Source organism: Synchytrium microbalum (genome assembly GCF_006535985.1).
Source record: "Synchytrium microbalum strain JEL517 chromosome Unknown SmJEL517_scf0033, whole genome shotgun sequence".
Taxonomy (NCBI): Eukaryota; Fungi; Chytridiomycota; class Chytridiomycetes; order Synchytriales; family Synchytriaceae; genus Synchytrium; species Synchytrium microbalum.
This window is the reverse complement of record NW_022158382.1, coordinates 141171-154528: the sequence shown is the minus strand read 5'-3', so window position 1 is coordinate 154528 and position 13358 is coordinate 141171. Positions and strand designations below refer to the sequence as shown.

Here is a 13358-nt window from a genome sequence, read left to right as displayed (position 1 = left end):
CTAGCTTCGACATCAGGACATTCCTTATCGTTGCTTCTCGTTATGCTCTTATCACAGCAGCAAAGTGCAAGAACAGCCGTCACGTTGCAAACACAAACACAGCAAAAGTTTAAACCTGTCTTTCGCGCTTATGTTACCAAGAATGGTCAGACTCTCGCACGGCGCGTGACGAATGTGCTCGAACCACTTTCCTTCAACCGAAAATCAACCTACAATTCGTACACTTGAATTTATATTTCCTGTCATACTAGAGTTACCTCTGTACTTTACTGCGGCAGTCATATATATCCCAAAAACAGCATGCATCGTAACAGCCCCTCTAATCCTCCTTTGCAAAGCCCGAATCACTCTTTTCCAACGGATGATTCTTAACCTCTCTACCAGCACTACCACTACTGCTGCTATCAATTGCAGCAGCCACAGCAGCAGTCTTCTTTTTCTCCGCACTCCTCCTCTTGGCATCCTGTCTAAAGAAATTGGCAAACAGTGCCAGCATAGTTTGCATGTATACTAGTAGGATGACTGACAGAGCTAATGGGTAACCCTGTGTCTTGCTCCACATTCCGTGATTAAAGTTCACGTATGTGTCGTATGTGGCTTGGACGGTCATGAGTGTGAATTGTGTCATTTGCATCATGGTAATGTATGGTTTTACTATTGAAACGAATTTGACGCCGAATGATGTGAATAGGTCTATAAGGAGTGCGACAGGTTTCAGTGGTTTGTTGAGTGGGATGGACCAACAAAAAACCCATTGATACAGCTGACTTAAAGTATACAGCGTCTTCCTCGCACTTACAATATCCATACATGACGACGTGGATGAATGAGTTCATGGCAGCTGAGAAGTATCCTAAGAAAAGCAAAAACCAGCAAATGAGCCTTCCTTATTGCTCTTCTCGAGTTCCTCAACAGTCCTACCTTCACCGCCGGGAGCAACATACGTAACCAACCACCATATAGCAAAGATAGATGCATGGTGGTACAAGTGCAGGAATGATATTTGACGGTTATTCTTCTTTAGTATCATTATGAACTAGTGATGTTCCGCTTAGCAAAATATCCTCACACAAAGAGATCGTATGAATGTTGAAAGCTCCTGCACATTGCACCTCGTACTTACAGTATCAGTGAATTCAGTTATCTTTGAAAAGTAGAATCTGATTTGAGTGGAAGATGTGTCAGCTTTGGGGTTGTAAGCTTCAAACCAGCCAAAAAAGTTCGACAACATACAGCCAAATGAGCTTGGACATCTAAGACAGGAAGAACATGTTAGTTCAAGTTCACCGAATCCAACTCTATCACAATAATCTGTTTTCAAGCAACCACAGAAATACATTCCCCATTTTCTTCCACACATACCTTGACACCATTCTCACTCTCGTCCAGCCTATTCGCAAACAGCGTATACCCATTCCTGGCCGCCTCGGTCAAGATAGCATACATCATATACGCTGACAGTGCGACCGCCGTCGTATTCTGATACAGAGACAACCATTTCGCATCTTGGCGAGGCAGATTTTTCATGAGAGCCATTCCGACGGTGACGATGGCCAAGTAAGCAGCAATTATCAATAGCACGTCGATTGGGTTCATGAGAGGCAGGGATTGGGAGTGGGATGCTTTGATTTGGATGAGGAATGAGTGCACTGGAGCAGGGATGTATGTGTTGATGATGGCATGTATGGGAGCGACGTAGGGATCCAGTAGAGTGCCAGCTGTCCGTGCAAAGACGATCAGGACATCCTCTGGTAGATACGACATGATTAGCTCTCCCATGTAAGAAACAAGCAAATTTAGGCTTTTCGATGTTTTGTGGGGTTTGTCAACATGCATCCATTTTTGTGTTTTTCTCAAATCAGAACAAACTTGAACTTTTACATCCTAGACGCGGTTTCAATTTGCAGATCTCTTTCATGGCACTGGACAATAGGAGACAGGATTTATCATCTGCAAACCTGATATCGGATGCTCCTGACGAGATAGACATTCGAGTGAATACAGTCTTGTATCTGCTCGTATTCGCTAACCTATGGACGATTTTAATGACTATAATCCCTGTATTCGCAAATGACATCCCGCTATACGATGCATCTCATCCTGGGTAAGAAACACTTCCTCTTTCCCGTTCTGTTTCTCACACCGTGTGTGTCGCTGACACCTATCATCAAACACCCTTCTGACACATCCCCCCTCCCACTAGCTGGTACACATCAAACGACGTAGTACGCATCATAGAACCAATCGGCACACTCCCCTTCCAATTCTTCATACTGCTTGAATCTCGGATATTCGAAGTTGGATCCCGAACAGGTACACATCTTCAAACCCATACCAAAACCACAGATGCACTAACACGACCTCATGCTAGAAATCGTCCTCGTATCCCTATGCTTCACAGTCTCAGCAGCCATTTACCAACAGGGCGCTGGTTTCCACAGTGCAGCAAACATGTTCAAGCATGTATTTGAAGACGCGCTGGCTATACCGTCAACGTCTGGAGCACTGACTGTGTTGCTGAATGATGGTTATGTATATACGAGGACCACGTGGGAGCATTGTAAGCTGCAGTGATATCTTTCCATCCAGCAGCACTCTTTTCAATTGGCTGACGTGTCACTCTCGCCCTCACAGACGTCGGCCACTACCTATACGCCATCGGCGGCATCCTCGTCTCATTCACACACGCATACGCTTACCGCAACGTCAAAATCAAGGCTGGCCTAACAACACCATCGCAAAAAGTCCTCTTGTGTCTTGCGATAATCATCTATGGACTTATTATCGGATCGGTGGCTGTCGAATTCCCAAAGGGGGTCATTGTCGCGCTTGTGCTGATAATAGTGTATGGATTTGGGGTGTTGGGGACGGTGCTTGTGAGGTCGAAATCAGTGTTTAGCTGGGGCACAAGGATTATGCTGCAGTACTTTTTCTATGCGTATTGTATATCGCTGGTTATTGTTATTGGGTGGATGATTCATGTGAGAGGGATTGCTGATAGAGTAGAGTCGACTGGTGGTGTGTCGTAATCACTAAAAGTGAATCCTTACGAGGCATTTGATTGGTTTTTTTCCTATTTCTATATTTAAGTAATGTACATATCTACGCTCTTCTGAATACGTATACAAACCCTAAATTATCCCATTCCTCTTATGACTTTGGTTTGCCAAAGAAGCTCAACAGCGATTGCTGATTTCCAGTATCCTTCGTTTTACTCTTCTTACTAGCACCTCCACCACCTGATTTCTTGGCTGGAGGTGGACTAGATGATCCTCCTGATGGTTTGGCTGATGCCTTGGGTGCAACCACTGGTAGAGCTGCTGCTGCTGCTGCTTTTGGTAGTGCTGGTCGTCGTGGCGGAGGAATCACTTCATCTTCGGAATACTCTTCCTCTTCCACTACATCCCTCATTACTATTATAGGATTGTGTTGAACATGCGGTTAAGAATTCGCAAGCAGTGCGAAAAAAGGGTGACCTTTGAAAACCTAGTTGACTTACTCATCATCTTTTTCTTCTCATCGTAAACTTGCTTGGTCTTTTTGACCCTTCTCGTCTTCTTGACACGACGAACATCACCAGCTTCCTGTTGAGGTTCTATTTTGTTGTGAAGTATGTTTGTTCGATAAGCAAAAACGCTTCAACCTTCTCTACACAAAGGGACAAGTACCTTGATCAACATCCATAGCATCAGATAGAGCATTCTCTGGTGGTGTTGGTTGTACTGGACTGGCATCCTCATCATCTTGGAAGGATGGCATATTCTCGTCTTCGTCTTCTCCACCAGCATCAGCAGCATCTCTTCCTTCAGCTTGATTCTGGACTGCATGAGCATTTTCAGCTGCCAGCATGCTTATCTTCTTCATCTCTTCATCTTCGAAAGCCTCCTCTGTGAAAGGAAAAAAAAAGTCAAACAACAAAAACCATCAAACTATCGAAGTACAGGTTTGCAAACTTTCGACCTGTACACAATCACACATGCCTTCATCATCAGACTCTTCACGTCTTCTTTTCTTTGGTGAAGATGTATCACGACTGGCAGTACTATCAGTCTTGGATAACGCAACTGGTGGTTCTGGTTTCTTGTTGGATGCTTCGGTTGTTTTGGCAGCAGAAGCATTACCACCTTTAAAGAAGGGCTGCCCTTTGGCTTTCGTAGCAGCACTCCTAAAAATAGAGTTTATGATGAGATGAAGTTTCTGACAAACAAGACTTCGAAGTATAGGAAGATTGCGACGGACATACGATTTCCCCTTGCCACTTTTGGCATTCGATGATTTGGTAGAAGACGAGGAAGCGAATGGTTTGAGTGCCTCTGTTGGCTTGGAAGCCTGATGAAAGTGTTGGCAAAAAAAGTCAAATCAAATGCAAATGATGCATACTGCGGTGAAAACATCCTACTTGAGAAGAAGCTGCAGCTTTAGGTGCCTTGTCTGGTACAGCCGCACGTTGAGCATACGTGACACTATGATTCTTGACAATTCGGGCCTTGCTATTTTGAGTGAGACGACGTGAGAATAGAGATCATACTAGTTCGACAAATAATAACAGTATTTGATACAGCACTTACGCGAAAGAGCTTGGGGTATCATCGCGAGCAACCAGGATATCCACATTGATCATAGCATCAATAGCATTCTAAAACAGAGAAGTATGCGTTTGAGCAACACTGCCTCTCACGTACTTTCCACCCCAGTGCAACAAACCTGGATCTTTTCAGGCAAGAGTCCATATACATGCATAGTGTACTTTTTGAATCGTTCCTTGGCAACTGTGGTTCATGGCAAAAAAAACTCAGTACTTCTTGATAGATCGATGTACTTGAAGAATGCAGCTCATGCAGACAACACCATATAATGCAACACTCAAATAACATACCATCAAGATTATCCTTCTCCACAGCAAGAGCCAGTATACCTATTGCAGGAGCGGCAGCTTCGCCTTGCAAATAGTAGATAGGAATGGCTTGATCTTTTGATGATTCAACATATGATTCCAGTATTCTAACACGATGAAGGCCATTTCAAATCAATGAATTGATATGTCAGATATGGTCTTTTTCAGATGTAAGCCTACCTTTTTGCAGTGTTTACATCAATCCCTAATTCTCTGCTCAAACACTTGAATGTCACCTAATGGATGTACTGGATCAGTATACGATCACGATAGAGAATACGAGATTCAAAATATAAGACAGGTATAAGATGCAAATCAAGTCAGAACTTGACTCTTCATACAAGCTGCGATCTTTCGCCACTTTGCTGATTGACCTAGCATGCCAACTTACGATTCTCTTCTCATCCAATAGCATGCTAGTCACTTTATCCATTTGCTGCTTCTCAATATCGGCCATCCTCGTTCTTCTTCCTCAACTCGTAGCCAAATGTCTTTGTTGAAATCAGCAACTGGCGACTGCAAGGACAAGCCGAAGCCCAAGAAAACACCACCATGTTTCATTGGTCGGTGCTGTATCCCAACTACGAAATGTCGTGTTGAAACGCGTAAATCTGGTATCTAGGGGTTCTTAATTTACATGACAGTAGGGCTGTTTGTGTCAGTGATTGGTTGTTTGAGGTTTGGAAGCCGTTTATTCAGCCTACAACTTGACTTGGGAGAGTGCCAATGAGGTATTGGTTGATTATGAATGCAGACAAATCTCTTCCACAGCGTGACTGAATGTACTTAATGATAACTATCCTCCGCATCTGTGACTGCGCATTTGTAATTATTACATAATAGTTACATAATCACCTCACCCAGAAGATCAACCAAATACGCTCAAGTGACTTGAACCTCAGTACAAAGCAATGGAGCAACCTTGAAGCATATCAAACCGTCATCATATTGAACATTGATCGAATCCGTGCCAAATCTGATTCCGAAGACGTCTGGATCTTGTTTTGAGACATATTTTGCCTAGAGTACGTAAGTCGCAGTGTTTACATCAGTTCCTAATGGTCTGCTCACACAACTCGAGTGTCACCTAATGGATATATAGTGTATCAGCATATATTCTCGCTAAGATCTTTTGATGTGTGCTGATAAAAACAGAATCGGATAACAAGCAGCTTACGATTCCATTCTCATTCAATAGCATGCTAGCAACCAAATCCACATCCGCCACCCTTTTCTTCCTTCTTACAATGTTGGCCAAAATCGTCAATTTCAAGAGCGAAGCCCAAAAAACAACCCCTCTCCCGGAATGTCAAGACCATATCATGTCGTGATTATTATTGATATGTACACATGTACATGATTTCATGATCTCTACAATGCAAATCACTCTAAAAAGCTCTCCTACTCAACCGAAAGTACCGAATTCACGTCCCCAGGCTTCCATCTTTGTCAAGGACTCACGAGAGACGGACGGTCGAATGACTTGTACGGCTTCTGCAAAGTCCTTGGAGATGATGGGTCGGATCTGATCTGCTGGTGTAGATACCAGTTGATCTCCTAGTGACCGTAATGGACCAAGTGAGGCTTCTCGCGCTATTTGATGATTTGTCGTCACGGTTAGTATTTTGGTTGTGTTGACTATGCGGTGTTCATTATGTGGTGTTCAGTATGTAAAGCAAAATATGATCGCTTGGTATCCTACCTAGAGCAGTAATGTCACTGGCAGAGTAACCTTGAGATACAGAAAAGTCATTACAGTGGAAAGGGACCACAATCAATCGATTACCTCCTACTTCACCTACCATCAGTCCATCCAACAATATTACGTATATCCGAATCGCTTATAGCATGCTTGTGTCCCTTCAACAAGTGTAGAAATAGTTGATGTCGTGTTGCTGGTTCTGGTAATGGAATGTAAATTCTCTTGACGAGACGACGTAGAGCTGCTTCGTCCTATCAGTTAGAGTAGAACCGGCATAAGTTATTTTCACATTTGTTGGAGATTAAAGATGTGTGGTCGCGAACATACCAATTCTTGAGGTCGATTCGTTGCACCTTAACAGCACGTATTAGAACAGCAAACAGCAGCACAAAAACCTGATCACGTAGTACCACCACTTACCCATGACGAGTAACCTATCCGTTGTCGACGTTGTAATACCATCAAACTGTAACAGAAATTCTGTCTTGAGCCGTCTGGAAGCTTCATTTTCATTCTCACTTCGTTCCGTCAATATTGAGTCAATCTCATCTAACAAAAGAAACCCCCAATTGAAGTTAGAAATGATTGTTATTCAACAGCATCGCTGGTTTTGCGACATACCAATGAATATTATAGATGGTTGAAGTTGTCGTGCCATGACAAACAGCGTCCGCACCATCTTTTCTGACTCGCCAACCTACCAATGAAATGTGGTTGAGCAAAAAAAGGCAGATACACATCCAATGAAGACATACGAATTTCGACGTAAGGGACGAGGCACTTATGGAGAAGAAGGTAGCCTTCGACTCATGAGCAACAGCCTAAATGGAGCCATCAAAATGACAATTCAGGGCCCAGCACAATCGGGACAAAAAGTGTATGTCGTCTCTCCAAACGATACCTTGGCCAACATAGTCTTCCCAGTTCCAGGTGGTCCAAACAACAACACACCACGAGCCGGAGCCCGCAAACCAGTAAAGAGCTCTGGCCGTAACGAAGGCAACACTACAATCTCTCTAAGTGCCTGTTTTGCAGCGTCTAAACCAACTAACGCCAAAGGCAAAAAGCAAACCGTAAGGAGTGCTGAAGGATATCAAATCATTGCAAACGGTGATACTTGCCTACATCATCCCACGCGACATTAGGTCGAGCATCCATAACCTCGTTCAATATCTTGTTGGCCATGACTGTGTCGATGCCTTTGAGCTGTGAGACTGATACCGGTCTTGGTTGCTATGAGATATGGGGTTGATGAGTTTCATCGACTTTACGTATCCTGCTAGTGGAACGCCCAACCTGAGATGATCGTGATGCCTGCCCCGCGTCTTGTCCAGAGTTTGTCCTGCTCACTGTGGGTCTAGATACCATAGGCGAAACAGCTGATGCTGGCGCCGTGAAAGTGGGCGCTACAGAGGAGACGAATGAGCGTGGATCTACTAGTCAATTATAACTCTCATCGTTTTTAATGGAACTCACATTTAACTTTGGACTGAGCAGTCAAAGTTCTAATCCTCTCCTCGATCTGACTCAAATTGTTTTGCAGCTTTCCATTCAGAGCTTGAGCCTTGTCTCTACAATGAAATCAGTCATCAGAGACCAAAAAGGCGATAGAATACTCCACAATAATGGAATCACTAGCACTACCTCTCATCTCTGTTTGTAAACTGCATGCTCAAAGCGGCTCTCAAATCCCTGACACCGCGTCTATAGTACTCTAATGCACCAGCTACATCATGATTAACTTGTTCTCTGTCCAGCCCCGAGGTTATAGCCTGATATGCCTGATCAGCGAGTAGTTTATGTTGCTTCAGCATTGAATCCTCCAATGCCATGTTGTTCATATTATTTGAGACTGACAGGACCTTGTAATTTCCAGACACTTGTTGTACTGGTGTTTGTCTATTGCCTGCTGCTGTTGTTTGCAATGCTGTTCTCAATGTTAACGGCGTGATGGTTGCGACTTGTTTCTTGGCACCAATGACGTGATAGCCGACTATTAATACCAGTGGTAATGCAATATAGAGAATCAATGGAGTCCAGAAGGTCTGTTCTAGCAGGATTCGCCAATTGAACGGTGACTTTGCTTGATTCCAACAGTGGTTCCAAGCGGCAGGGAGGTAGTCTCGTATTGTATATGGCACGTTCGATAGGAGATCACAGCTGGCCTGTTGGAGATCACCTAGTTTCATATTGCTGCATGCATCGCTTTGATTAGCATCGAGTTTGGAGGTATTCTGAGCAGATGGAAGCTCAGCAGATGGAAGCTCAGCAGATGGAAGCTCAACACATTGTAGTTGGTATGGAAGGAGAACGCGTCTGATTCGCTGCATCGGCATTTGTTATAGATCTTTAACACGAACGTGACTTGGACGAGAAGAACGACCGTGCATTTCTGTTTGGAATGTTTGCCGACAGCGAGGACGTCAGAGTCAAAGAGGGACCCGAGATTTTAAAACGCGAAACACGTTCAAATTTGCAGTAATCACGTGAGCAGCTCGTCCGGTAGCTCAAGTTCGCCTCGTGGCCTCGCTCTTCCTGATGCTCAAAGTCCAAGAATCGCAAAAAACAGGTTGATCGTTATAGCTCTTACTAGTAGGATTGAAGATGAGCTACACAAGAGGAGCCTCGCTAACTACACATCTAATATGCCGTAAATCACCCTCAAACACAGGGACTCTACGCTGGATGCACTTGATATCAGCAAACCCCAAACATATCACATCCATCTCGCCACCAACATCCCCATACATAATAGCACCACACGTACCCATCCAATCCCACTATAAATCACCAATCCCATCCAAGCTTACCCCAACAACACCATCCAACGCACGCACAATGGCAACATTAAACCAAGTAATCCGAGGAATCCGCAAATTCACTCCAACACACGTATCAAAAGCCCCCGCCTTACACGGATGTCCACAGCGTCGCGGTGTATGTCTCAAGATATTCAACATGAAGCCAAAGAAACCAAACTCGGCGCAACGTAAGGTCGCTCGTGTCAAACTCACGTCGGGTGAGACCGTGCTGTGCTATATACCAGGCGAGGGTCATAACTTGCAGGAGCATTCGGTCGTGCTGGTACGTGGTGGGCGTGTGCCGGATGTGCCTGGTGTGAAGTATAAGGTTATTAGAGGGGCGCTAGATTGTGCTGGGGTTGTGGGGAGACAGCAGGCGAGATCGAGGTATGGGACAAAGAAGCCGACGCAGAGTGCGCCTGCTGCTGGTAAAAGGGCTGCAAAAAAATAGTAGTAGTAATAGGTAGAATTGCCTGTTTGTATAATAGAATAGATCCTCACACATTTAGACGCTTATTCGCTATGAGGTAAGGTTGGAAGACCTCTGTATCTCGCGTTTGACACGTAGAATACTAGCCTAAGATTCTTGCAAAGCTCGTTCGTGTCTTGTTGTGAGTGACATCACTCTCAGTCAGCATTCACTCCTCGTCACCACAATTTGTGCACTCATTTACTTTGAACAAAGTGACTGGTGGAAGGCAATATGTGTGTTATATTCTTATTATTCGGTCATGAAAAGTACAAGCTGTAAGCATCAACTTCCTCTATTCATCGCCTTTAGTCTGTGTGCTTCATCAAAACATCAAACTGACAAATCTCATTCCCACCGCCCCTTCTTTGAATATTAGAGTCATTGCTGCTAATCGCGATGAATTCGTCGATCGACCTGCAAGAAGAGCTCGCTTCTGGGACTCGGTATGTGCATGTCTAGCTAAAGCTTCACAACCCCATTTGATGCACAAGTTGATCATTACATTGATTACTGATCGCATCTACCACCTTCTCCTACATTCACAGGCTCCACATCTAATCGGTGGCGTCGATCTCGGCCAAGTTCGCCCACTAACCGAACTCCAGAACCAAGATCGCAACATCCCAACCCCTACACAAGAAGACATCGCCCAGCAACACGGCGTCCAAATCGCGGGCGCCGGCGAAGAAAAGAACGGCACGTGGGTCGGCCTCACAACAGACGGTCGTTTCGGCTTCCTCACAAACTTTAACGACGGATTATCCCCATTACGTCTCGACGCCAAATCACGCGGCCATCTCGTAAAGAACTTTCTAGTATCCCCACCGGCTGAGGCAGTCACTGCTGAGTCGTATGTAGCGGGTATCGAGGCTGAACGGCTACAGTATAATGGGTTTAATATTGTGTCGGGAAACCTACGAGATAATGACGTGTGGTATTGTGGAATGGGAGGGATTGATGGACGACACATGGAGAAGCTGGATCCGAATGTGTATTATGGGCTTAGTAATGGGGATATGAGGGGAGTTGATGGCGGGTGGTGGAGGGTGCATTCCGGGAGGCAGCGGTTTGAGAAGGTTGTGAATGAGGCGGAAAGTACGAAGGAGGTTGTGGAGGGGCTTTTGGATCTATTACGGTATGTATACACTGTGAATCGGCGAGCTCGTTGGTTTGGAGGAACATGTGGAGTCGTTCCAAGGTCGTTTTTTGCTCACGACGTACTTTGCTGTGTAGGGACAAGACAACATCCACATCCACAGACTACATACGCCCAACCACCGGTATATGCATAGACCGCGAGAACTCGCCACGCCAGAACTATGGAACACGCACACACACAATCATTGTCGTCTCCAACAATGGCGACGCGGTCTTTGTGGAAGAAGATCGATACATTGTACAGAAAATAGATGAGGGTGGACCAATTATTGAAAGTGGAAGGCCTGGACTTTGGAGGAATGATTTTGAGTTTAAGGTTGATTTGGCGAGTGGTAGTAAGACAAATGGGGTTTGAAAACATGTAGTTTTATAGTTTGAAAATATATAATTCGTATACTTTGTTAGTAACATTTTGTATTCGTTATGAGGAATATCCATGGTCAGAGGTTTTGGGTTTTTTATTTGAGCGCGATTGGGTTGACCGGTCCACCTACGTAACGAAGATTCATTGGAACAGAAGACATTGATACTCTTAGCAGCCCATACTCACCAACAGCCCCAGTAAACGGAATCGGCGCAGCAACCAACATGAACTCATACACGTTATCTTCAGCACACGAATCAGCGAGCGCATCCAGATCCCAAATCTCACCCTACGTCACAAAACACAGTTAGAAACGAGATGAAAACGGATATAGATCATGAAATCGGAAAAAGATCATGAAAACGGACATAGATTCACTTACAATGAATAACCCCATATTAGGAATCACGATTTGGTGCACAGGCTGAAACGCATCCGGCATCTCGTTAGGCCTGCATTCGAACCCCCACGTGTCGGTCGCGATACCAGCGATTTCCTTTTCGTGCAGCCAGGGAATGGATGTGAATGAGATTCCAGGGGCATCGCCACCTACAAGACGAAAAAAACATCGTCTACTTTTTAAATTACCCATGTTTCAAGCACTGCTGGTCTATTCCAACTTTACCTGCATATCCTCCCCACGCCTTTAAACGTTTACACCGACTCATCTGCCCTGTCCTAACCAGCACCAAATCACCAGTGCCAACAGTAATATTTCCTTGCTTGGCAATAGTTCCATTCAAATGCTCCGGTTTGATGGCGAATCCGTCTTCGAGTTCACCGTGCTCGTCACCGTATGCGCGACCAACGTCAAGGAGGACGCCCCGGGACACGATTTGTGAGCGCGCTGTTTCGATGCCTGTTACTTGATCTAAATTTAGGAAATCAAAAGTGTCGGTTAGAACTATTGCAACAATGTTCCAATGAATAACAGGTGTCAGGAAGGAAGTACCTCCAAAAGAGGTAACAATCCCCATCGGACGTCCATTAAATGCATGTCCGTGATCGAAACAGTGGCCCAGTCCATCCCACTGTGTTCCAGCTTGTAAGGGCATGGAGATCACGTCGTCAGCGAAACCGACTCCGTGAGGGAGGAGTTTGGATTGGTCGTCGAGACCGGTGAGCAGCCTATGAGAAAATAGTCAATCACTTCGTGACGCGATATTGCAGATTTGATGGTATCGGCTTCGAAGCAGTGTGGATATCATGAAAACATGAATAAACGTTCAGAATAAGCATGCAAGACGGTTGCATCTCCATCATGGATTGTGACACAAAGTCACGTCCAACTCAAAGCTATTGGAAGAAGGCACCTTCCCACATCTTCAACACCACAATTTCGTAGCACCCACCCTTACATTGTATGCAACGGATTCGTACGTCCATGAAGACCTATTTGCAAAAGTATGTCAAAAACCACAAGTCAGATGTCATGTTCCCATGTTGGAAAAGACATCAATGCAAGAGGAACATATACCAGTTTGAGGCCCACGATTATTAAATTCCATGGCGCAACTGATTGAAATCCCCTTCTTGACAAGGGTGGCAGCATTGCGTCGTTTTTCGGGGGTGATGAAGTTGAGAGTTCTATCTCAGATCGGATGTTAGTGATGAGTTTGAAGCAGTGGAGTATAAGGAAGGTTATGTTTCGATTGACGATGATTTTGTAGGGTCAAATAGACTGGTTAAGGGGATCAAGCTGGAAAAGGCCAAGTCCACATACCCTAGAACATCATTGGTTCCCCAACGGCCCCAGTTTCGTACTTTGACTGCCTGCTCATTGATTGTCGCTTCTGCGTTGTCTGAGATTTGTTCTGGTTTCATCTTTGCAAGTAGCGTCACAAAGTCAGCAAAGTCACAAATGAATGTTTTACCGAGAAGTTCTAAGAGCAACAACCGCAACCACGCTCATTTTAAATTCCATAGCATAATTCAAAGGTTAATATATCATATTTTCACTGCCGCGG

At 44.7% G+C, this 13358-nt stretch overlaps 5 protein-coding genes across 5 annotated transcripts; 2 read left to right on the top strand and 3 right to left on the bottom strand.

The window, feature by feature from the left end:
• Positions 1–319: 319 nt before the first annotated feature.
• On the bottom strand, positions 320–1764 carry SmJEL517_g04644 (very-long-chain 3-oxoacyl-CoA synthase; the record flags this gene model as incomplete). Its single annotated transcript, XM_031170572.1, has 6 exons — positions 320–693; positions 800–853; positions 922–1036; positions 1124–1160; positions 1234–1253; positions 1363–1764. 6 exons carry the CDS (start codon positions 1762–1764, stop codon positions 320–322), a joined length of 1002 nt encoding a protein of 333 aa, XP_031023453.1.
• A 152-nt stretch (positions 1765–1916) lies between these two features.
• On the top strand, positions 1917–3029 carry SmJEL517_g04643 (uncharacterized protein; the record flags this gene model as incomplete). The annotated part of the gene is made up of 4 exons (XM_031170571.1): positions 1917–2104; positions 2204–2313; positions 2372–2560; positions 2635–3029. 4 exons carry the CDS (start codon positions 1917–1919, stop codon positions 3027–3029), a joined length of 882 nt encoding a protein of 293 aa, XP_031023450.1.
• A 3270-nt stretch (positions 3030–6299) lies between these two features.
• On the bottom strand, positions 6300–8785 carry SmJEL517_g04642 (uncharacterized protein; the record flags this gene model as incomplete). Its single annotated transcript, XM_031170570.1, has 12 exons — positions 6300–6532; positions 6597–6626; positions 6697–6847; positions 6924–6949; positions 7017–7145; positions 7218–7293; positions 7352–7417; positions 7498–7643; positions 7706–7829; positions 7893–8002; positions 8073–8167; positions 8241–8785. 12 exons carry the CDS (start codon positions 8783–8785, stop codon positions 6300–6302), a joined length of 1731 nt encoding a protein of 576 aa, XP_031023451.1.
• Positions 8786–8838: 53 nt separating this feature from the next.
• SmJEL517_g04641 (uncharacterized protein) lies at positions 8839–11382 on the top strand (the record flags this gene model as incomplete). Its single annotated transcript, XM_031170569.1, has 5 exons — positions 8839–8893; positions 9268–9825; positions 10179–10312; positions 10415–11004; positions 11103–11382. The coding sequence occupies 5 exons, from the start codon at positions 8839–8841 to the stop codon at positions 11380–11382; spliced, it is 1617 nt and encodes a 538-aa protein (XP_031023448.1).
• A 103-nt stretch (positions 11383–11485) lies between these two features.
• BNA7 (arylformamidase) lies at positions 11486–13215 on the bottom strand (the record flags this gene model as incomplete). The annotated part of the gene is made up of 8 exons (XM_031170568.1): positions 11486–11517; positions 11578–11680; positions 11774–11940; positions 12017–12262; positions 12344–12519; positions 12750–12783; positions 12869–12978; positions 13115–13215. The coding sequence occupies 8 exons, from the start codon at positions 13213–13215 to the stop codon at positions 11486–11488; spliced, it is 969 nt and encodes a 322-aa protein (XP_031023449.1).
• Positions 13216–13358: the final 143 nt, after the last annotated feature.